Source organism: Mus pahari, chromosome 5 (genome assembly GCF_900095145.1).
Source record: "Mus pahari chromosome 5, PAHARI_EIJ_v1.1, whole genome shotgun sequence".
NCBI classification, from domain to species: Eukaryota; Metazoa; Chordata; class Mammalia; order Rodentia; family Muridae; genus Mus; species Mus pahari.
This window is the reverse complement of record NC_034594.1, coordinates 123460351-123486113: the sequence shown is the minus strand read 5'-3', so window position 1 is coordinate 123486113 and position 25763 is coordinate 123460351. Positions and strand designations below refer to the sequence as shown.

At 38.3% G+C, this 25763-nt stretch overlaps 2 protein-coding genes across 6 annotated transcripts in view; one reads left to right on the top strand and one right to left on the bottom strand.

Annotated features, from left to right (window-relative positions):
* Positions 1-361, bottom strand: part of Tpr (translocated promoter region, nuclear basket protein) — a 59412-nt gene extending 59051 nt beyond the window's left edge. For both annotated transcript variants that reach the window (XM_021197824.2, XM_029539013.1), the window contains exon 1: positions 182-361. In XM_021197824.2, coding sequence (XP_021053483.1) covers positions 182-203 — 22 coding nt within the window. In that variant the 5' untranslated portion in view covers positions 204-361. The remainder of the gene's footprint in view (positions 1-181) is intronic.
* Positions 116-24282, top strand: Odr4 (odr-4 GPCR localization factor homolog). Of its 4 annotated transcripts, none has more exons than XM_029539017.1 (14): positions 116-510; positions 3271-3391; positions 5019-5115; positions 7188-7283; positions 9193-9299; positions 10673-10709; positions 11339-11479; positions 12154-12249; positions 13150-13215; positions 17764-17892; positions 18738-18828; positions 21407-21577; positions 21812-21919; positions 22511-24281. In XM_029539017.1, the coding sequence occupies exons 4-14, from the start codon at positions 7197-7199 to the stop codon at positions 22576-22578; spliced, it is 1101 nt and encodes a 366-aa protein (XP_029394877.1). In that variant the 5' UTR covers positions 116-510; positions 3271-3391; positions 5019-5115; positions 7188-7196; the 3' UTR covers positions 22579-24281. The 4 variants fall into 4 exon arrangements, with proteins under 4 accessions (XP_029394877.1, XP_021053485.1, XP_029394875.1 ...); XM_021197826.2 differs by having other exon boundaries at positions 4981-5115; positions 22511-24091; XM_029539015.1 differs by having other exon boundaries at positions 363-596; positions 4981-5115.
* Positions 24283-25763: the final 1481 nt, after the last annotated feature.

Genomic DNA, 25763 nt, shown 5'->3' with positions numbered 1-25763 from the left:
CCAGTCCCAGAGGCTCTTGGGAAATGTAGTGCGCGCTCAGGCCGCACCTCCCGTCCCCACTTCCTTCTTTCTCCCCGCCCCCGGCTCGCCTCCTAGGGCTGTGAGGAGTGTCCGCGCGGGGGCGCTACAGAAGTCCGCAGCCACCCTCGTCCTTCCCCCGCGAGGAGCAGGCCGACCTTACCGTCAAAACCCCGGGATGTCATGGGTAACTCCTCTGTGGCCGGCTTCTAGAAACCGAGCCACTAGAGGGCATGGATCACGGCAGGGCGTCTCGACAGGCTCTGGGCTCCCGCCACGATCTCAACGGCGCCCCGAGAGGGGCGGGGTGCAGGCCTCCCTCGCTGGGGTGGAAGAGCTGCGGAGATGGGTGCGGGACGGCTTGCGTCATCAGCGTGCACCCGTGGGGGCCGCCACCCGCGTTTGGAGTAGGAAGTGTGTCTCTGCTGTCGCTTTCTGATGAGATCATTGGCCGCGGATGTGGGGGACCTGAGTGGCACCTGGCCTTTGAAGGTAGCTGCTTGTACCCTAACCCGAGCTCTCGCGCTGACAGAAAGTTCGAGGGATTTATTTGCCACATGTGCACATTCTGAGAACAAGTGAGTCGGCCAAGGAATGTGTGTGCACTCGGGCACCGCCATCTTCCTTCTCAGGGGGAAAAAAAAAAAGAAAGGATCTAGGGACCATATGGACCAGTCACTCTGGTGCACACTCAAGCCCTGTTCGGAGGAGATTAGCCCGTGTCAGACCTCGTACCTACATGCTTTTGTGGGTGTGAGGTACTGAATGATTTAGTGCGAATTAAAGTAATCTGGTTAATATTTTAAACAAAAGAAAATCAAATTTTGCTGTTTATGTAGTAAGATGACATTGCAGACAAATGTTGACGTTCTTAATAGGAAAACATTTTTACGACAGTTTTATTGAGACACTTGTCATTTTGCCACAGTAACAGAACTATGTTTCCCGAACAAGATTCAGCAGTATAATCGTGTACTTTGTTTCATGGCTGCTTACTTTTCTGGAAGAATTTGTTGACTCTTGATTGGAAATAAGGAGAGCACAAGCCTGTGATGTCAGCTACTGGGATTAAGAGGTGGGAGGGTTATCATCCCAGGACAGCCTGTGTTAGTAAGTCATGCTCTGTCTTAATGAAGGGGATGGGAGGGATTAAGTTAGTAGAATATTCACAACTGAATTCACAAGCCGAAGAAGAGAACAGGAGATGTTCTTGCAACGATTCAATCGAAGGACTGAGTATTCATTGCCAGCGTGAGCAAGACAGATGGAGAGAACTTAAATCCCACCTTTCTCACTCACTAGTTTAGTCATTTGGAGGAGTTATTTAACTTTCCTTTTTGATTTCTTTATAAAACAGAGATGGCAATAATAGTACCTACCTTGCAGGAGTTTGTATTACATATCAATACATGTGAAGTCCTTAGAGAAATTCCCGTGTAGAATGGAAGCAATATATATAATCGTCATTGCAGACTGGTTACCTAAGTGGCTGCTATTAGGAGCTGTCTCCTGGCAGCAATCACACTGCTCACATTTGTGCCTTTCCACCTTGTACCATTTCTAGAACACAGTCATTTTACAGTCTCTTAATGAACTAATCAGAAATTTAGCTTCCATATTTTAGAAACAAGAATATCGAAGTTCACCAATAAATTGTCATAGAGAATGCAGCTAAGGAGTAGATCTAAAATAAGAAATTAGATGTGTTGACTAATGGTATCATTATTTCCTTATTCCAAGAGTGAGAAATAACTTTGCTTTCTCATGGCTGATTGGTAATTATAGTATTTGTCATTGTTGTTTTGTTTTCTTCCTGTGTCTTTCCAGGCAGGGTTTCACTCTTTAGATCAGATTGTCCCAGAACTTACTGTATAGCTTTGGCTGGCCTCCAGCTCAAAGCGTCAAGTCGACTTCAGCCTTGAGTGTGATGCAATTCCAGGCTTGCACCACCATATCTGGCTGGGACTCTTGTTCCTTCCTTTCTTTTCTCAAAGGATTTTTGGATTTATTATTGTTCGGTGTGTATATTTGTGTGAGCAAGCTACATGTGTGCAGACTTGAGAAGTGGGAGTCAGATTTCCTGGAGTCCAAGCTAAAGGCGTTTGTACACCACTGGACTTGGATGCTGGAATCTGAACTCAAGCTCTGTGGAAAAGCAGCATGCACTGCTAACCGTTAAAACATCGCTCTAGCCCCAAGGGAGTTCGTTCTTTTCTTTTCTTTTCTTTTCTTTCTTTCTTTCTTTTTTTTGAGACAGGATTTCTCTGTGTTGCTGTGGCTGTCCTGGAACTCACACTGTGTAGACCAGGCTGGCCTTGAACTCAGAAATCCGCCTGCTTCTGCCTGCCAGTGCTAGGATTCAAGGCTTGTGCCACCACTGCCTGGCAGCGGGAGTTGTTTCTTATAGCACTGTACTAAGAATTCCAAAGCTGGGGGCTGGAGAGATGGCTCAGCAGTTAAGACCACTGACTGCTCTTTCAGAGGCCCTGAGTTCAATTCTCATCAACCACATGGTGGCTCATGACCATCTGTAATGAGACTTGATGCCCTCTTCTGGTGTGTCTGAAGACAGCTACAGTGTACTCACATAAATAAAATAAATTAAAAAAAAAAAAAAAAGAATTCCAAAGCTGCATTTCAGTTGTACAAAAAGAATGCCTTATTATTTATTTATTTTTTATTATTATTTTCTTTATTTACATTTCAAATGCTATCCCGAAAGTTTCCCATACCCCTCCCCCCACCTCTGTTCCCCTACCCACCCACTCCCACTACTTGGCCCAGGCCTTGCCTTGTGCTAGGTCATATAGAGTTTGGAAGACCAAGGAGCCTCTATTCCCACTGATGGCCGATTAGGTCATCTTCTGCTACATATGCAGCTAGAAACACAAACCCTGGGGGTACTGGTTAGTTCCTGTTGTTGTTCCACCTACAGGGTTGCAGCCCCCTTCAGGTACTTGGGTACTTTCTCTAGTTCCTCCATTGGGGACCCTGTGTTCCATCCAGTAGCTGGCTGTGAGCATCCATTTCGGTGTTTACCAGGCACTGGCATAGCCTCACAAGAGGCCGCAATATCAGGGTCCCTTCAGCAGTATCTTGCTGGAAGAATGCCTTATTTTGTAAATGATCACTGCAAGACATAGGAGAGTTTTGGGAATGGGCCACTCTTGTTCTATTGCCTGTCCACCAATGCTAAAACATCAAAATCACTTTTCCCCCCTAAAATGCTAACTTTTATTTCTTGTAATTTAGGCTGTTGAATTGGCTGTCAATAATGGGAAGAACCTACATTGTAGAAGAGACTGTTGGCCAGTATCTTTCAAGCATCAATCTCCAGGGAAAACCTTTTGTCTCTGGTCTTTTGATAGGACAGGTATGTGTATGTCTGCTACTCTGCAGGTTGATGAAAACAAGTTACTCATTATTTTCAATTAAATATACCATTTACTAGTAAATTCAAAGTTGTGATGTGGACGGGACATAATCTTAGGAAGTTAACCTAAAGTGAATCTTTGAGTTAACATTTGAAAGAGTAGGAAGGAAACCTGGTTGAAACTTGAATAAGTATGATTATTTTCCCCTTTGGTACTTTGAAAGTAACTTGTAATGTCAAAAGGTCATAATTTAAGCCTTCCCTGACCACATGATTTACATTTTGCTTTCTTTGTGTTTTGGACTGGATCCACAGCTCAGTTGGTACTTGCCCAGCATACATAAATAGTGCTCTAAGTTTCATCCCCTGAGTTAAGGTGGTTGTCAGAGTGGTCAAAGTCAGGATCAGTTCTTTCCAAGTTCTTGGCCTCTTATCTGAATAATTGGAGATAAGGACTCATGTTTGCAAATGCGCTAAGATAACTTTGTAAGGAACAAAGCAGGGATCCAGATGCACTGCAGGCCACATGAGGGAGGTAGTGCCCAAATTATGTGTGTGACTTAGTTTTATGGGGTTCAAAAGATGGGTATTCTGGCCTCTAAGAATGCAGGTTGAGTGGTTGTCTATTTTGGTTGCTAGGTTAGATAAAGTCTGATACTCATTTCCCCAATTTACATGTCCTTCCCCATAATCCACCTGATTAATTTAATTTAATGCATAGCTATAAGATTTTTTTTTCTGAAATGTTCACTTGATGGACAGTTTATCTAACTGCACATGCACTTAAAACTATCTTAGGCTCATTGGACATTTCTATTCTTCTTACCAGATATGTTAGGAATATACTTCAATAGAAACTGATTAATGTGATTCTTACCAAGGACAAGGAAATTTATATTGTTGCTTAGAAATGGAAGAAATATGTAGCTTGATACAGATAGGGGCCTGAGGGTGAGGCTGCTAGGAGAGAGGTGTTTGTGCATGGTTCCTGCAGGTTAAGGGACTAGGCTACGAAGCATATTATAAAAGGGGACAGGTTTGCAGTGACCCAAGTGAAATAGGATCTCAGGCTAAGCTATCTCCATGCTTGCCTGCCTCATCAGTACCTCTCAATCCAGGCATTTGGGGACGTAGCCCCACACTGGCTCTGAACTTACCATTCTCATTATAGTGTGAACTACCTTAAGCAGCTCCACACTATCTTTATTTCTTCATTTTCTGCATTCTTTCTCTTTCAGCCTGGGCTATAGTAAAACCCAGTTCAAAAACAAAAGATTGATACCAGGGTCTTCTACATGCTAGGTGATCATTGTACCACCTGAGTTACATCCACCATTCTAAAGACCACTCTGTAATTTATATTGAGGAGATCCAAGTAAATGGTTGCTATTACATACATTAAAGATAAACAGCATACATATGAGAGACATGTTGCAAGGCTGTTCACTAAAATCAGTCCCCAAGAATATAGTTTTCATAATGAGTATTCACACTTTAAATTGCTGTAAATACTATTTAGTTTTTGTGTGACATATGTGATTCTTTCATCAGATATAACTGTAATGAGCTTTTACAATTTGTTTTTAAAGTGTTCTTCACAAAAGGATTATGTGATTCTTGCCACTAGAACTCCAACCAAAGAGGAACAAAATGACAACCTCAAACATCCTAGAGCTAAGTTGGATAATTTGGATGAAGAATGGGTCACAGAACATGCCAGCCAGGTGATATTATAAACAAAAGAAAAAATGTTTCCTGGGTCACAAGTCTAGAATTTTAAGAATATTTTTCCTTAAATGTGTGCCAGTGGTTGTATTCAAAGTTTTACACAAGGGTCTGAACATGAATGGTTCTTAGGACTTTCTTAATTGAAGAAGTCAGAGAACATATTCAATCCATCAAGGGCAATACAATGTGAGTGAGTGACACAGACAACACTAGGAAAAGAGCAAGCAGCTGGGAAGTTTGGTAGTTGAAACACAGAGCATGTAGGAAAATGTAATTAAGTACAAGGCTTGTATATGGGTGACTTTGGAATGCAGTCCTAAGAAGTACACTTGTTAGACAAAAGCCCAGTGGTCGGGGAAGGCAGAACCATGGTTTTTAGGGATATAGCTTTAAAAAAATATCTGCATGTGGTCACACGTATGTATCTGTCAGGCGCCGTTGTATGACCCCACCCCTGTGAGAATATGGGCAGTACAAATTAGAGTCACTGGGTTATTTAAAAAAAAAAAAAAAGCTGAAGTTGTTTTAGGGTTTCATTGCTGTGATGACACACTTTGACCAAGGCAATTCTTATAAAGGAAAACCTTTTATTGGGACTGGCTTACAGTTTCAGAGGTTTAGTCCATTATCGTCATGGTGGGGAGCATGGTGGGTATGGTGCTGGAGGAGGAACTGAGAGTTCTACATCTGGATCCTCAGGAGTCTGTGTGACAGACACACTGGGCAGAGCTTGAGCAAGAGACCTCAAAGCCTACCCCACAGTGACACACTTCTTCCAACAAAGCTAAACCTACTTCAACAAGACCACACTTCCTTCCTAATAGTGCCACTCCCATGCCTGAGCCAAGGGTTCAAACACGAGTCTGAGGCGGCCATACCTATTCAGACCACCACAGCTGGCTTGATGTAGGAAGAGCATAGCATGTTGGGGCTGGATCTGGGAAAAGTGGGGCATGAATATGATCAAAGATACTGCATAAAATTCCCAGAGAATTAATGAAAGTGTTATATTAAGAAATCCAATGATAAACTTTTACATCTACTTATTTTAAAAAAGTATAAAGCAATCGATTTGCCAGTAATTTATAAGATAATGTTGATATTGGCACAGTATTAATGGAGAGTAGAGTCTGGAGACAGAAGAGAAACTATCTCTAAAGCAGTAGTCCAAACCAATGAGAGTATGAGCCTAAACTAGGATCTGAGCTTTGTGCGGGCAGGAATTCTGTTTCTTGTATTTATGGTGGTAATCCAAGAGCTGAGCACAGCATTTCTATGGTTTAAAATGTGACTTATAAAATACTAGATTAAAAATGTCTATTTATAAAAGTGAGTGAAAGTACTCACTACCGAATGTGTCTGTCAGAGAAGAACATCTAGTTTTAAAACTAGTCACAATCATGTAAAGGGAAAAAGGAAATAGAGGGCAGGTTACTACATGAATATTAAAGATTGTACGATTCTACAGGGCAGTCCTATGGAAGTTGAATGAACAGTACCAGGGAAGACATCTTTAGGTTGACTTTAAAGTTACCTCTCTGACTTCAGATGAGGGAGTGTAAAAGAAGTCAATTTAGGCTGAGGAAAAAGCCTGACGAAAGCATGGAGTTAGGAAGCCTAGGACCATATGTGGTGAGCAGGGACTCCCTTTGAACGATGCTTGAGTGTTTCAGAGAAAGTGGATCAGCTGTGTCTCTGAGCATCACATTGGCTGGATTCTGGGAAGACTAAAATCTCAGTCTAAGGTAAAAGATTTATTTTGCAGAGAGTTGGAAGAACATTGAAAAAAATTTCAGAAGCTAACTTTACAAATCTTAGGAGAAAGGATTGATGCACCTAAACAAGTTATCAATTGTTTCACTTGAAACATGATTTTAAGCTATAGAGTTGAGGGTGCTCAAGGAAGGGTTATGCATATAGTATACTCCAGCTTTTCAGCTACCTCTGCCTGGATTTGTCCTGTATGTATAATTTGTCCTGGCTAGGTATTTGCTGATTTAAAGTTTACTGTATCAAATAGAAAAGACTGGCATGTTTATGATATACTAATACTGTTTTTTATCTCTAGGTGTCCAGAATGCTCCCTGGAGGACTTGTAGTTCTTGGGATATTTATTATCACAACTTTAGAACTAGCAGATGATTTTCAAAATGCCCTGCGCAGAGTAAGTACGGTGTAGCAAAAACTCTAATAACATCAAAGTTATGTATTTCACTTAATTATATGTATATGTATTGGTCTTAAGCGTATGTATATTGGTCTTCCATAATTCTTTATGCTAGAATTATGCTTAAGTAGCTTGTTCTGTCTATATTCTTGCAGATCTTGTGTGTACTAGATCTAAATGTTTTCCAGTCAAAGCTATATATTTTTAAATAATTTTTAATGTTTATTTATTACACATGTACATATGGTGGGGGAAGGCCATGTACCTACCATGGTGATCTTGTGGAGGTCAGGGGATGCCAACTTCAAGTTCATTATTCTCCCATCTTTTCATGGATCCCAGGGATTGAACTCTGGCTGTCTGGCTTCCATGGCAAATGCCTGCTTAGCCATCATACTGGCCCTTAAGACAGTTTTTCAGAAGGTGATATCATATCATTAGATAACGAATCAGAATGGTTTAACTGTTTTTCTTTTTCTTTTTTTTTTTTTTTTTGTAGACCTTCCACTCACTAGGAAGTGATTGCAGTAATATGAGATTGTGCTAGTCACATCTTCTTAACTTCTGTGATTAGTATATAAACAACAATCACACACTTATTCCTTACTCCTGGACGGGGTACACATCCTGTATCTCTTATAGTTTTTGTTTTGCTACTGTATAAGAAAATCAGGTAGTGTAATCCAGGAGTAAAAGTCCTAAGCTTTTTTCTCTTAAACTCCAACCTAAAGCAGTCTTTGGAGGCTTTCATCTCTGTACGCGCTCAAGACCCGCACACGCTTCCTGTGAGCAAGAGGGCCTTATACCACTCAGAAGCACAAACCCGGCTGGGGCCAGTTTAAACAATGTGCAACTAGAAGCTCAGCTGCTCTGGATACCTCCATGTTTGTAACCTCCGCTTCAGATAGTTCACCCTCATCTTTAACAGTTTTTACCTTGAAAGAAAAGGATGTATTTCCTCCCTGTCGTGTTCTCAGTCGTTCCATTTTAAGTTCACTCTTCCATTTTAAGTTAATTTGCCTTTTTCTGATACTCATCATTTTTGACAGTTTGGAATACATTTTGAGTCTCTGCATATGCTGCTTAGTTTTCTCTCTCAACTTAAAGTCACCTGGGAAGAAGTCGTACTGAACGGCGTCTAGATCAGATTGTCCGTGGGCATGGCTGTGGGAGGGTATCTTGCTTGTTAATTGATGTGCAGTCTCAGCCCACTGTGAGTGGCACATCCCCAAGGAGGGTTTTCTGTGTATGTTCTCTCTTTGCTCTCTTCAGAGGGTTTTGCCTGCATAAAGAGACTCTCTCAATTAAAAATAAAACTAGAAAAGAAATAGTGTATCTTGAGAGATACTGCAAGAAAAACTTTATAAAATGTATTATTTATTTTCCACAATTTTGGTCATTATGTAAGACTTTGTTTCATGAAGCCCTTCCTTTGCTATCAGGAAAGCCATGGGTCTCCTGATTGGTTAGATGACGACAGTGTTGTAAGAATGCTTAGAACCGCATTTCTGACCCTCTGGCCTCACTCCAAGGCCGTGTTTATAGTTAACATTTCTGATACAAATTATGTAACTATTCTGATTTTTTTCTCCTATTTTTTACTACTTTCATAGTTTGTGAAAGTTAAGTAAGAAATGCTAACTGGGCAGCATCTTCATTTTTGTGGTTAAAATATCATTTATTCCATTTATAACAAAAATAAAGTTTGTATTCTATATTTCATATAAATTAATAGTTGCCCAAAATTAATTTATCATGCCTGGTTAACTATTAGTTATAGGAAATTGTATGAATCACGTCGTGAAGTCACAATGGTTAATATATCATGTAGTCCATGAAATCATCATTGTCTTTTTCCACATTTTTCATTTTGCAATGAATTCATGTACATCTTTCTGTCTTTCAGCTAATATTTTCTATGGAAAAATCTATGAGTAGAAAAAGACTATGGAATGTCACAGAGGACGAGGTCTCAGAACGAGTGACACTTCACATTTGTTCTTCTACAAAAAAGTATCTTTTATTTAGGTGTTTATGGTTAGTGTGTGTAGTTCTGCCTGGCAGTACTAGTGTTGTTGACGAGCCCAGCCCATACCACCCACAGTCTTCCCTGCAATGAACCAGCTTTTTCTTGCCTCCCCACAAAATCATGTGCTATGCAAATCACATATCCACAGTTCTTTCCTTCAACATTTATTTTAATCATTCTTATAAAAAAAGCCTATTTAGTTTGTTGTGAAAGAGCACATTGTTGCCAGTCAGTGGTGGCCCATGTCTTTAATCAATACTTAGGAGGCAGAGGCAGGCAGATCTCTGTGAGGTTGAGGCTGGGAGTGAGTTCCAGGACAGCCATGGCCATACCGTGAAACCCTGCCTCCAAAAATCAAAAACAACAACTACAAGAACAAAAAAACCCAAACCTCACATTGTTATGATTAGGGCTGCTGATAATGATATTAATATTAATAATGTCTATTAATCATATGCTATTAGGTAAAGTTTGATAGAGAAAGGATTTAGGATTCTGAATTCTTTGTCAGCTCTCTATGTATCTGTATATTTTTGCACTGTAGGTTCTCAGAGACAAGCTTAAGCAAATAAGGTTTTTGCTGTGTTAATGTAATTTTTTTTTTTGTTGTTTTTTGTTTTTGGTTTTTCGAGACAGGGTTTCTCTGTATAGCCCTGGCTGTCCTGGAACTCACTCTGTAGACCAGGCTGGCCTCAAACTCAGAAATCCGCCTGCCTCTGCCTCCCAAGTGCTGGGATTAAAGGCATGCACTACCACTGCCCGGCTAGTGTAGAAATTTTTATGCCTTTGTATGTCAAGTGGCTTCCTTAGACTCTGTCCTCTGTAGGTCCACAGGATAGACAGTCACTAAAGAAGAGACACAACCCAAGGACCCTCTGCGTTAGGACTTGGAGAAGACAATTCAAAAAGAAAACTTTTACTGCAGAAGATGTGTGTTTAATATCTTTGACACTTGCCTGGAAAGTATCATAACCCAGTAAATCAGTAAATGTCTTGGGCTTGATCCCATCTAATAGCACTCCTTTATGCTATGTAGAGCATGCTGGAGCAAGGACCCACAGGTGCTTTTTTTTTAATTTATTATGATTAGCAGTATTTATAAACAGAAGGAAATTTGAGGGTTTTTTTGATTTTTTTTTTTAAGTATCATAAGTACTATAGTCAGCAATTAATATACATATATAATACATAAATACTTATTTACATAAATGTATAGTTATATATCTATATATGCCTTTTAAGTATATGAAGTACTGTAATTTGTAGGCACTTGGATGTAGGTACCATTTTTAGGTTTGTAATTATATTTTATTATCAAGAATTCTTTCGGAGTCACTTATGACCTTAATTAGTAAAGAATATCTTGTCGAACTTATGATGTCCATGATCCAAAGGTAAGAAAAAAATACTCTTGAAAGATTTTTTTCTATTAAAAGTAAAAATTCATCTTTGTATTTAGTTTTACTAATTTCCAGTGCCATCACTTCTTTTCAATGTGTATGACCACTTGCAGTTTTTTGTTTTGTTTCGTTGATCTCCTGGTTTACATTTGAGAAGCTGGTGGTAAAAGCAGCTGAGGAGTTTGTGTAGCTGTAGTGCGTAGTCAGCCAGCTCCCGGTGTGATACAGAAACCAGACCAGCATTTACTTAGAAGCAGTGTGAAAATAACTGAGCATGGTGAGCACAGCCATCTAAGGGCAGCTCAATGAGCTCTTGTTACAGTGGACTGTTGAGGCCACCAGGGAAGCTGCTGCCTAGAGCACTGGTTAGGATCTCCGCAGCTTTCTGATCCTTTTTCTACCTACCCACGGGGTTTGCCAGGGTTGTCGAGCTTGTATGAAAGTATTGAAATTAATGCACGACCACTTTTTTACTTCTGTTTCCCTTAAGTCAGGGAATTTGGTCAACATTTCAGGATTTTAGCTTGTCTGGGTTATTGATCTTATACTTTATATTATTTTCTTAATGCATGTGTTTTACCTAAGCCATATCATGTTTTGTTTTTCCACCTCTCCTGATAAAGAGTTCAGCAAGACCCGCAGATTGGAAATATCAGAGTAGAGTGTCTGCCTCATGGCTGTCTCTAGACTGTACTGTTCACGTTAACATTCACATCCCACTGTCGGCTACTTCTGTCAGTTACACTCTGGAAAAAAACACAAAGGTATCAATGTAAAATATGTTTTCTTCAATGATGGCTGAGTGGGCGCTCTGCTGTTAATATGGTTGTGACATTTAGAATCCTCAAAACCGTACTCTATTTTAAATGATCATTGTTATATGCATAAAGAACTTGTTACTCTGGTTGGATTAGGAAAATTTTGAGCATAAATAATGTCATAATACTAGTATATTTAGCATAGCAGGAACTTAATAAATATTAATTCGCATATGTTGAGTTGAATTATGTCCAAAGATCTAATGATGACCTTCCGTTGACCCTGATTTGTTTTGCCTTTCTGATTGCATTCCTTTGTTTTTCTTCATTTCTGTTTTGTTTGTATCTAATTTTTCTTTAATACTGCTTTATGATACACAAGACTCATATTTCTATGTTTTAAAAGATCAAAGGCACTGTTGGATTTTATTTCTGTGCTTGTGTAGTTAAGACTTTAGAATTTGTGGTATACATTTTAGGAAAATCTCAGAAAACTTATTAAATATAGATAAAGTGCTAAAAGATTAGGACTGCATTTTAATTTGTGATACTGGATTTAGACATTGTATTATTGACACTTGGACATTTTCAAGATTTCAGTGTAGCAGATGGAGAGTAGTACAGTCTACGAGGCTTGTTTAGGATAACTTTACATCTGAAAGATTTGTGTTGTTTTTAAGAGTGGACTTACACGCTGGGCCAAGCAAATAGAAAATGGTGTTTATCTGATTAATGGACAAGTTAAAGGCAACGATTGTGACCTATTAGAAGGGCAGGTGAGTTAAGAAAAACAATTGTCTTATTTATGAAATAATTTTTTTAAGGAAAAATAGATTTATCTTTAGTCCTTGTTTTCATTAAAATTAGTCTTGCTTACTCATTTCTAGGATCCTTTGTTTTTTAATTTATTTACTTTTATGCAGGGTCTCTAGCCCTGGCCTCAGACTCACAAAGATGTGCTTGCCTCTGCCTCCCGAGTCCTGGGACTACAGATGAGCACCACCATCCTGAGCTCTAGTATCTTTTAAAGTAAAGGGCAAATGTTTTTCTTAGAAAATGGTAGGAAGAGGCTGTTTCTGGTTTACTTAAGATACTGAATCCTGGAATTGGAAATGTCATCAGTACCTAAAGTCTATCTAATCTCCAAATTTAAAAAGCTTATTGAAATCTAAATAGCTTGTGTTCTACCATCTATAGTCCTGTGTGGAAGGCTCTACAAGGGTCTCTCAAATACCTTTGACCTAAATGAAGGTAATCTTTCCTGTAAAGCAGGGATCTGCAAACTGGAAAAAGACAAATGGTAACTGCTTCAGGTTTAGAAGACAGGTTGCTGTCGTGTAGCTATTCATCTGTGCTATTGTCCCATTAAGTAACCTAGGTAATAAAGAATGATCTCGGCTGTCCCAGTAAATATTTATAGAGAAAGGCAGAAATGTGAATTTGACCTGCAGAAAATACTTTACTAATCTCAAATCTAGAAAAATTGAAGTAGGAAATAATTTTTAAGACAATAATTGATATAGAATATATAATGTAATATATCTGTAAAAAAGCAACATTAAGATTATTAAGACATAGTTTCTCCTTGCTATTTAGAAAATATAGAATAGTTCCTAAATTGTTCTTTATTTTTCATATGCAGCCTTAACAGTCTGGCTTTCACTTGTGTTTTTTAGAAAAAAAGCAGAGGAAATACGCAAGCAACTGCTCATTCTTTTGATGTCCGAGTGCTAACACAGTTGGTAAATATTTCTAAAACCACTTATTTAAAATAAATTATTTCATCAAACATGATGAGATAGTAGGAATATAATTATATGAATTAAAAAAATAGAGAAAGATGTGAAGCTATATAAAACATTCCATTATAAGGAAGTTACTCCCAAGAAGCACTGCTCTGATTAAACCTTTTTTGACCCTTTTTGTCGCAGGGCTATTGAAGCAGGTCAGTAACAATTTTAAAAACACACAGAATCACATGAGTGTGCATGTATGTATTTAAATTTTTGGGCCACTGATTTGATAACTACAGTTAAAATTCTTAGAAACCGAGAAGATGATGTGTGTTCATGTACTGAGAATTGTCATATACTTAAAGTATAGCTTTATCTTATACTCTAATTTGATAAAAATCTTCAAAGGGGGGCTGGAACAATGGCTCAGTCTTTCCCCCATTGGATTCTTTTATTTTAAAGGAATTATTTATTCATTTTATGTATATGAGTACATTGCAGCTATCTTCAGACACACCAGAAGAGGGTGTCAGATCCTATTACAGATGGTTGTGAGCCACTATGTCGTTGCTGGAGTTGAACTTGGGACCTCTGGAAGAGCAGTCAGTGCTCCATCTCTCCAGCACCTTAACCCCCCCATTACGTTCTTTTTTTTTTTTTTTAAGATTTATTTATTATTATATGTAAGTACACTGTAGCTGACTTCAGACACACCAGAAGAGGGCATCAAATCTCATTATGGGTGGTTGTGAGCCACCAGTGGTTGCTGGGATTTAAACTCAGGACATTTGGAAGAGAAGTCAGTGCTCTTACCCGCTAAGCCATCCCTCCAGCTTCCCCACCCCCCACTACATTCTTTTTTTTTTTTAAGATTTATTTATTTATTATATGTTAGTACACTGTAGCTGTTTTCACAGACGAGGGCGTCAGATCTTGTTACGGATGGTTATGAGCCACCATGTGGTTGCTGGGATTTGAACTCAGGACCTTCGGAAGAACAGTCGGGTGCTCTTACCCACTGAGCCATCTCACCAGCCCACTACATTCTTAAAGGCTGTTTGTAAGACAGTTTGTATTCAAATGTAGGTAGCAGTTCTTGACATTTGTAGAACCCAGAAAAGTTTTGTTTTTTTTTTTTAACCAAAAAGTTACCATGTCAGTACTTACAGCCTTTAAAATTCTTTTCTTCATGTTTATGAAATATTTTTTATAGGATAATCTATTTTAGAAAACAGGACCTAACACATGTGTATTATAACTATTAAAATATGATAAAATATGTCTTAAATTATGTGTTACATATGTAAAATATATTTTTTCCCAAAGTAGACTGTTTTCATCTACAGTAAAGATTTGTGAGCTGTATAAGGAAATCCCATTATTCTTTACTTTATTAGTTTATCAGTGAACTCTATATGTACCATGGGAAACTTAGACAAATATTGGATCAGCATTTCCATCTTGCTGCTTCATTTGATGACATTTAAAAAATCTTATCTTTACTTTTTGTGTGAGGTTTGATGTATGTGTGAACCACATGTGTGCCAAATACCTGAAGAGGCCATAAGAGGGTGCTGAATTCCTTGGAATTGAGGGTACAAATGGTTATGAGTTACTGTGTAGGTGCTGGGAACCGAACTTGGAGGATCCTCTCCAAGAACAGCATGATCTATTAACACTAAATGATCTCTAGCTACAACAGATTTTGTTTTGTTTTCTTAATAAGTACTTCAAAATGATTAAAAATGAATTTTACACAATACCTTTGAAGGCTGGAAAGATAGCTCAGCTGTTAAATCACTTGTTGCTTTTGCAGAGAACCAGGACTCGTTTCCCAGAACCCATAAAGTAGCTTACAACTATCAAGGATCCCAGTGCCAGGGACTCTAACAGGCATACATGTGGTTTACACACATCTATATAGGTAAAACATTCATATACATAAAATAAAATAATCTAGAAAAAATATTTAAAATTAGCTTTAAAATAGCCTTTTTGGGGGTGTACTGGTGAATTGCATACATTATACCTTAAATACTCCTGTCCTTTAAAGACCATATTAAAAGTTCTTTCTACTTCTTTATTTTTCCTCCTGTCTTCTTGAGTACATAGGTTTATAGGCACATAGCACTTTTCACCAGTTTTATTATTTGTTTTTATTTTCCAAGAAAGAAGTTTATTGTTAATTATTTATTCCAGGTATACTTGGGACAAAAATTACATTCTTATGACTCATTTTGTTTTGCTGCTGTGTTATTGTTGTCTGTTTTCTATTCTTTCAGAATTTTATACAATATATTTTAATCACTATTTTTCCCTACCCTCAGGTCCTTCCAGGTCTCCTTCCTGGGCAAATTCCTGATTTCTCTCTCTTTTAAAAGTATAAGATAATTGGACATGTGGTGTACACCTTTAGTTATAGCACACAGGAGGCAGAGGCAGGCAGGTCTATGTGAGTTTGAGGCCAAGCTTGTCTACAAAGCAAGTTCTAAGATAGCCAGGGCTCCACAGAGAAACCCTGTCTCAAACAAAACAAAACAAAACAAATGAACAAAGAGCCCCTAAAATACAAAATAAAAAACAAATAACCAAGCGAGCAAAATCCAGTCTGGGACTGGAGAGATGGCTCATCAATTAGGAGCATTGACTTCTATTAAACATTTTAAGGAAGGTTTGATGCCCAGCACCAACATGGAGGGTCACGACTGTGTGTTAACACCAGTTTTGGGGGCTCCAACACCCTCTTTTGGCCTCTATGAGTACCAGGCCCTTACATGGAGCACAGACATACATGTAAGCAAAATACCCATACACATATAAATTAAATTAAGTCTGCTTTGTGCTGAGCACAGGGCCTTTCCTGGAGTATGTTTTGATATATCCAGTGTGATTCCGTTGAAGAAAACTGATTTTTTTTTTTTTTTTCTCTCCTAGCAGCTAGCAATTGCAAATAGTGTTTTGGCTAGGAGTAGTACTTTATGCTCACTTCCTTTTCTGCATGCTGGGATTTTGTTTGGCATGAGCTTGTTTGGGTCTTACACATGCTATCGCAGCTTCTTTGAGTTCATAATGTGCACTTGGGCTGTGCTCTACGTGCTACCAGAGGAGAAAAATAATCCTGTCTCACCTTGCTATAAGTCCCGGGAGCTACAATAATGACTTGCCTGCAAGATATGCCCCCTTGTTCAGCCACTTCTTTTTAAATTGGATTTAAGGCCTCCTTCAAGAGATAGAACCATACCTGATACCGTTAGTAAGATCAGGAACCTGAGACTAGGTAGATTGTGGGCCCTCAGGGACAACCTACCATTATTATTCTGCTAAACTAGCATAGCAGTAGTCACTTTAATAGTCCTAATAACATATTTATAACCCTCATCAGAGGAGCTTCTCACAGTAGATGGTAATTAGCTACAGTTGTACAATGTTAAGGGAGTGAGAGTCTTTGGAGCACTCTGCCCTAAATGAGATTCTTCTCCTCAGGCTGCGATCTGTGCAGAGGAGCATGTGGAAAGACAGAGCAGAGGTGGGAGATGACTTCTGGGAAGCAGCGTTTCCCAGGCAGCAGGGCTGATCTGAATGAACTCAGAGACTGGGACTGACACCTGGCTTTGTTTTCATCTTTTTCCCCCTTTCCCTCATGATCCCTCGTGGTGCTAGGCCTTGAGAAGTACTTTCATTGTTACCATGCTGCCTTTGTTTCTGCCCTTGAGACAGTCAGATTTAAAGTGTCTGAAATGGGGCTGCGGTGATGGCACTTGATGTTCTTGCTGAGGACCCAGGTTTTGTTCCCAGCATTCACGTGGCAGCTGACAGTCATCCATTCGTAACTATGACACCCTCTCCTGGTCTCCTCAGTCCTGCACATGCATCTACATAGGCATATGCTCCAGGCAAAGCATTTGTTTGCATAAAATGATAATAATTTGAATGTCTGAAGCATCTGGAAAACAGAAGGTACTGGATGCTGTTTAGACTGACGACAGTAGGACTTGGAAATGGAAACAGCCATGCCATCCATCTGAAACCACTAATAGCATCTTCTGCTGACAGCTCTAGCTGGCATTGGGGCATTACATGAGGAAAGCATAGGTTGCTTTAGCATATAAAAGTTATGTACTGAAAGCACAGGAAGGTGTGTCTATTTGTTGATTAGATTTTTGCCACATTTATGGTGTTCTAATTTGTATAATGTAGATTTCCTGTATTCCATACCCTGTGTCTCCTACTGCAGCATGTCTTCTTTACACATCTTTCTATCTTTATAATACTAACCTGAGGAATCGACAAATAATGTATTTTTAGGAGATATACTAAGTATTAGTATTTTAAATATCCATGTTAATGAGAAAACATTGAGATATTGTTAGTCTTCTAAGACAGCCCAGAAAATAATATGCAACTTATAAAAAGACATATAAAAACTTTTAATAACTTACAGAGAATATTTTTGAATACTTAGGCAAAAAACCCTTTCTTTTTGCATTAAATGATTACATAATGGTCAAATGTTCCATATAATTAATAATGTTAGGACTAAAACATTTTATCTTTCAGCTCCTGAATTCGGACCACAGATCCACAGCCACAGTCCAAATCTGCAGTGGTTCTGTAAACCTTCGGGGAAATGTGAAATGCAGAGCTTATATCCATAGCAACAGACCTAAGGTTAAAGATGCTGTGCAGGTACCAAAGACTGATGTAGAGATGAGAAAATCAGAAACAACCTAATATTAAAAAATCCTAGAAGTTTATTTTCTTTCTATATTAATTTTATGATTATTAATTTTGACCTCAATTAATAAAGGTTCGATCTAGTGTTAGATTTCATGTGTAGACTGTCTATGTAGGCTTAATAAGTGTTCTACCCTTGTAATATATCAGTACTTTTAACATATTTCTTTTGAGGGAAGCTCAGATTCTTTCTTTCTATCTATCTATCTATCTATCTATCTATCTATCTATCTATCTATCTATCTATCTATTTATTTTATGTAAGTACACTGAAGCTGTCCTTAGACACTCCAGGAGAGGGCGTCAGATCTTGTTACAGATGGTTGTGAGCCACCATGTGGTTGCTGGGATTTGAACTCCAGACCTTCAGAAGAGCAGTCAGGTGCTCTTACCCACTGAGCCATCTCACCAACCCGAAGCTCAGATTCTTAACAGAAGTATTCACAAGAAGAATTGTTAGGTAATATTTCAGAGTGCAGAAATTTAAAAGATGACCAGCTTTTACCTCGTAATACCTTTCCTGATTGGAATATTGGGAAGATTTGTTTAGATGAAAAATTTAATTCTTTATCTGGCTCTAATTTACTATTTAAATGTGGGCTATATAAATTTAAGCTACAAATGTGTTAAAAAATAATGGGTGTGCTAAGTAGATAACAAAAATAAATAGAATGGTATGTCATTTGCTTAGTGAACATTCTTACTCTGGAAATCAAATTATAGGTTTTCTTCCAATGAAATAATTCCAGTTTGAAGCATTTTATTTCTTACTGTGTTTTTGCTTTACCTCCCAATAGGCAGTGAAGAGAGATATTTTGAACACAGTTGCTGATCGCTGTGAAATACTATTTGAGGACCTGCTTTTGAATGAAATTCCAGAAAAAAAAAGTATGGTTATAAATAAGTATTTTTGTGTTTGCTTGAACAGTTTCATACAGTAAGGTGTCAAGATTTAACATGCATGTCATATTCTATAGCATGTTTTATAACAATATGTTGTCCTTTATTTTTATTGCTGAATAAATCTTTTCAGTTGCTCCCTCCTCCACCACTGTGCCTTGAACATTTTTTATTAGCAAAGGGTCAACATTTGTCAGTTCCAAGGAAGATCCTTTCAATGTTCTTGTAACCCATTTTTTCTCATTTTTAAAATTAGTTATTTGATCTTTTTTTTTCAGTTTTTTCTTATATTCTTTTTTAAATATTTATTTATTTATTCAATGTATGAGTACTCTATCTTCATGTACATCTGCAGGCCAAAAGAGGGCACCAGATCACATTATAGATGGTTGTGAGCCACTGTGTGGTTTCTGCGAATTCAACTCGGGACTTGTGGAAGAGCAGACAGTGAGTGCTCTTAACTCAGCAGTTCACTGAGCCATCGCTCCAGCCCCATGATGATTTCTTACAATGTATTTTGATTATATTCACCCCTTCCATCACCTATCCCCATATTTTCCTTACTCACCCAAATTTGTTGTTTGAAAACACAGCTGATATAGTTGTACTGAGCATGTATTTTTGGACATGCTGCCTTCCACTGGAGCATGCTTAATTGTGTGGCTTGAGTTTGTGCGGATCATATGCACACTATCACAGGTGCTCCGTGTTCATCTGTGAAACTGTTCTGCTGTGTCTGGAAAACACTGCTTTTTATAGTCATCCATCATCTTTGGCTCTATAGTCTTTCTGCCCTTTTTTTGCAATAATCCCAGCACCTTGAGAAGATGGGCTGTGGTGTACATGCCCCATTTAGCACTGAGCATTCTGTAGTCTCTCATTCTCTGCACCATGACCAGTTGTGGGTCTCTGCATTAATTGCCACTTACTACAAAAGAGACTTCCTTGGTTGAGAGAGTCACTAATCTAAGAATATAACAATAATTCATTAGCAGTCAGTTTAATGTGATGTCCATTTACCAGCATAATAGTGTCTGACTTAGGGCCTATGGCTTAGCCAGCCACATGTTCTCGCCCTAACATGGTACTAGATATGGCTTTCAAATTGTGGAGTAAGCTCTTAGTCCAGTAGAAACTGATTGGTTACTCTCATGACATTCATGCCTAGTTTACTAGTAGACATGACTTAGCAGGCCACTTGTCACTGTGGCTAGCAGGGTTTACCGCAGGGGAAGAATGATGATTTTTCTTCCATCTGGTAGCACTTCTAGCCCTGGCTTTCAAATTAACATAATTTATACTCAAAAGTAATATTAAGAATGCTTTTTGAAACGACACCCTTGTGTCTCCTTTCCTACTATTATGCTAGCGAGTGAATTTCTGATTTTAAGTAGTTTCCCCTTTCTATTTTAATGAGTCATTAAATGTATTGTAACCAATTCTTTGGCATTCAGTTTTATAACATTTTTTCTTCAGAAAAATCTAGAATCCAAATTTAAAGTGCACTTAAAATTCTGTACATCAATTATCCACGCATATTAAAGCCATTTTTGAATTTTTAACTTAAGATTCAAGTATGTTTGGTTCAAAATAATACCATCCCAATTTTGCATGCTGTGCTACAAACTGCAGTTATATAATCCTAACACTAGGAGGCAGTCTGGTCAAAGAGTAAAATTATTCTTTGGTTCTACACAAATGAGATCATACACAGAAAGTGGAAGAATCATCTAGTTTATGTCACTGTATTCCCCATGAACTTAAGGAATGCTTCAGCATCTTCTGTTTGTAACTATTTAGAGGAACCCTAGTTTCTTGAGGAGGAAGTGTAGATTGCTAACAGAATGATCCTAATTTTCTACTTAATCTTTATATTGATAGCTTTTTAATCATATTTGATGCAGATAAAATGGTTATTTTTCACAGTGAAGTCTACTTTTGTGTTAGTTTGTTAGAGCGTCATCTTGAGATTAATAGCAGTTATGTTTACGTAGTTAGTAAGTATCTTAGGAATTTGGAAACATATACTCTAATTTGCAAGTCTCTAAAGAAAGGTGAAACATGGTGGCTGGGGAGGTGGCTCACTGGATAAAGGTGCTTGCACCCAAGCACAAATAGCCAGAATAAAGCCAGATGTGGCGGCATAGACTTCTCTTCCCAATGTAAGGGAGGCAGAGACAGGGAAGGCCCTCGTTTTGACTTTGAACATGCATAAATGAAGAAAAAGTTGGCAATAAAATCCGCAATACTTAGAAAATTAAAACAAACAAAACGGTGGCTATTTACTGGGGCATTATAAAATTGACTGAGCATTCCATAACAGGACATAGTGGGTCCTATAAGGATGTGTACTATAAGATAAGCAATATCTCCTCACTAAAGGCAAGGAGGGGTGTATATTTTATAGGCATATTGCTTAGAGGCCTTTCAAGAAGCCAAGAGAAATGACAAAAGAAAGAACTCAGTAAAAGCAATTGTATCAATTAGGAAGTAAGACATAATTGTCACTTCAAACCTCTTTTCAACATTTTTATATTTTTGAAGTGAATATTATATTTCTTTTCAGATTATGAACTTCCTCAGAGAGTTTTTGTTCCCCTTCCTGGATCTACTGTAATGTTATGTGATTATAAGTTTGGCGATGAATCAGCTGAAGAAATCAGAGATCATTTTTCAGAGATGTTAGATCATGAGATTCAAATAGAAGACTTGGAAATTGCAGAGGAAGTAAATACAGGTAATTAAAATTTGCTTAAACCACACCTAAACTAGCCATGCCTTCCTGATTTTTAAAGCTAATTCTGTTTAATTCTTTGAAATATTAACTGAGATATGTGTAAACACACACATATGACATATAAACAGACAAAAAAACAACAATGAAGATACTGTTTATTGTATATATTCTTTATTATGTTATTTTTAAATAGCACTTTTCAATTTATATAGAGTTTGTCCTGATTTCTTGCAGCTTGTATGACTTCCTCTGTGAATAGTGAGACTTCACTGACCAACACAAGTGATGAACAACCAGAACAACCAAAAAAAACCATAGGAGTGAAAATTCAGCAAAACATAGGTATTTGCTTTTTTTATGACTTTGAAAATGCACTAATTTTGAGTTTTCTTTTTATCTTAAAATTAATTTCAATTAACCAAAATGTTAGATTAAGACAGTATTTACTGAGAATGATCCAAGATGATGATAGTTACACAAATAAATTTGCATTATACTGAGAAGCACTATCCACTGGAGCTGTGTTTCTGTCTAATCTACGTATGAGACAGCTGGCATATTGGGTTATGTGTGTATGTGTGTATGTATATGTCCCTGCGTACCTTGTGTATGTCTGTGTCCATACATACACACATATATTTACAGAAGATTTTTAAAATATTTCTTCTACTTTCTCTTAGTGTGTATTTGAGTAAGAGAGACACTTTGTCCATCCTTTATAACTTAACTTTCAACTCACTACGATATTTTTCTCTAAGACACCACTGGATTTTAGTCTGTACATATCCGTCCATTTTGTAGTGTGCGCATACATGTGTACGTTTCTGTGTGTAGTTGTCTAGGCCATGTTACCTCATCTCAGAACCTAAGGGTCAGTGGAGCCTCCTTTCTTTTGCTCATCCCACTGTTATGTCTTGCTCGTTTCCCTCTTAGGTGTGATCGCAGCACTAGCTGTTGCAGTTCTTGCTGCGGGCATCTCCTTCCATTACTTCAGTGATTAGAGGGAGGCCCACAGAGCTCCCTGGTCATCCAGAGATCACGGTTCAACAGCTATGGAAAATAACGACATCAATGTCCACCTGCACTGAAGCTAGCAACCAGCTCTGCTACTGTAATGTCTGTTAGATGTGTTTCTGACTGACATGAGATCACCAGCTGCCTTGTTTAGCCCTGCTTTTATTATCTGGCCCAGGTTTCCAAAAGTAAACTATGCATATAAATGGAGTTGCATGTAACAAATCACTATTATGTATTTTCAGAAGGGTCAAAATGTGAGCTATTTAAGAGTTTAGTGCTTTAAAAAAAAAAAAAAAAGGTTTAGTGCGATTGAACCAGATCACACATTGATTAGAATATTGAAACTTAAAGCAGACAGTAGTAACCATAGCAGATGTATCATCGGGGATTATCTTCATCCTAAAGGACTTTTCTAATATGCACCCAGTTGCAGTACTTTATGGACACTGTAAACTGGAGGCCATGAATACTGTTTTGAGTGTACACACGAACTGTGGTTTCTTGGATGGCGATGCCAGTAGCAGCACTGCAGAGTGCTGTTTGCCTCAACCCAGACAGGGAGAAATGTAAATCTGAGATGCTATCCTAGTTAGGGCAGTTAACATTCAGCGGCTGCCCCTTGGAGTTCTGTGAAGCTAGCTCCTGGCAGAAATAAACTAGAAACACTCCTAACTTAGGCCCAAGACTCCCATAAGTTACGATCAAGCAATATTTCTTCCTGGTTTCTGTACCGTGAGATACAAGATGCAATGAGACAGGGAGAAATAAACTATAGGAAAAAACACATTGAAGTCATTTCCCAAGGTTCATGTCAACAATGTAGAGAGTAACGGGTGGGTAGAGCCTTAGTGTGGGTGAAAGCCAAGTAGTGCTCCTCAGAATGAGGAGGAGAGGAAACTGCGGGCTGTTTAGTGGGGGTAGACTTGGCTGAAGAGATCAGAGACTGGAAGGTAGAGCAGCAGGAAGTCTGTGAGGAGTGAGGAGGGACAAGGTCTAGGAGAACCAGGAGGGGGAATGGAGAGAGGCAGCACTCAGACAACAGGTTTCTGCACACTCGTTACCAAACAGGCTTATAGTTGAAGAAACAAACAAACCAGCAAAATCCACAAGTGAACTACAAGTATGAAACAAGGTTCCTAAAAGGCCAAAGGGGCGATAAAGATGCCCAGCAAAGGCAAGTCGGTCACATGCACAGTAGACCAGAAGCAACAGTGTACCCAAGAAGGTGGTAAAATCTCTTCATAATTGTGAGGGGAACTGAAAATCAGTACAGAGTGAAACTCAGAAACAAACTGTCATTACAGAACTGGAAAAGGATGGTCCTTGATAAGAAAAATTACTCAAGAAGCAAGATTTGAAAGTGAAGTGTTAATGAGCAGACAAAACAATCAATATTGTAAATCTAAAGTGTTATTTGTATACAAAAGTCATAATGAAGTATTTAAAGAAATTGTAATAGAAACTGTAAACAAATGTAACACTGAATAAATATTGTTATGCAACATTAATGTGGAATTTAAAATAAGGATATTACTGGCAAAATCTGGGTTAAGAGTTAGGAGGAGGGCAGTTTGAATCAAAGTCCTTCAAGGGGCTTCTGCTGGGATTCAGGAGCCAAGCCGGGGTAAGGCTTAAATGTGGTCATTCCACATGAATTACTTTCAAGGCCACCTTATCAAAGAATATGTAGATGGTGAAACATCCCTGCGAAAAGGAGTTTAGTGACACAATACAAATAAAGGGGACATTACAGGGCAACAAGAAGGTAGAGTAATAGTAGCTGCACACCTCACAGCTGCAAGGCCCTGGGATGCTTCCTCACCACAGAACAAAGACAAGCGAGGCCCTGAAAGTGAACGAACAAAGTGCATCAAACAGACTAAATTCTCCAACGTTAAATTTTAGTTGAATTGCAGAAGGTAAGTAGACCTGTTCAGGAGTGTTGAATAGTGAACAAATTAAGATTTTTGTTTGTTTGTTGTTTGTTTGGTTGTTTTTTTGGGGGGAGGGGGGTCGACACCGGCCTCAGCCTTTTACCCCTCTTTTAAAGACAACATCACTATTCAAAATCTTATTCAAGCTTTGAAAGCATATGTGCTGAGGGAAGATTCCCTAGGTTATTGTATGAGGCTCATATAACTTGTCAAAATCAAGGATAGCCAGAGAAAAGAAAACTATAGGCTAATAACACTTCTTACCATGTGTGAAAGTCAGATGCACTGCTTAATTAACTCAGCACTATATTAAAAAGATGTATGCATTAAATACCGAGAACATGAGCTTATTCTTTTTGTGATCCTTTAGAAATGTGATAAAAGATTTTAAAAAAAAACCCAAGGCATTTTAAAAACATGTAATTGCGCATATGAAAATATTTACCTGCATAAGAGATTGATTGAGGCCATAACTAATACCATTTAACCCTCTCTTAGTTGAAAAGCTGAGCCATGGGCATGCTGATAAAGATGGTGTGATAAAACACACTTCACACTGTGGGTGCTCAGATAGCCAACTGGCCTTGAAGAGTTAAATAACTATTCCTCACATGCATATGCCTTAGGTAAATTCTTGCATAGATACAACTATAAGAGAATGTAACTATGTTTATGGCTATAAGCCAAATATTTATTAATTAAAAATAAGTGCGTATTAGGGGATGTAATTTTATTTAGCAGGGAGAATGACATACAGGCAAACAGGATAAAATTTAATTCAGGATACATGGTTCAAACCTGTAATTTCAGCTCCAGTGTTTAAAGCAGGAAGGAAGAGTTCAAGTTCAATGACAGTATGGGCTGCATAGTGTCTCAAATAAATTAATAGATAAGTCAATCAATCAATAAATCTTTTATTTAGAAATGGTTAGGTAAATGCCAGCTCTACCCATAGTATAATACTGTTTGTAAAGTTAAGCAATAAGCTGTATTACAGGTTTTTGTGGTGAATTTGTGTGTGTGTGTGGGTCCAAGCCTAGGCTCTGCTGAGATGGCTTTCCAGGCTGTGTGCATTCTCCCTCTGTCTCTGTCTGTCTGTCTCTCTCCTCCCCTCCCTCTCTCCCTCCCTCCCTTCCTCCCTCCCTCCTCTTTCTCTCTGTTCTGCTCTGCTCTAGATAGCTTTTTCTTGCTATTCTAAAACCTCTCTGGTTGAACCAAAGTCAGAAAAACTGCTA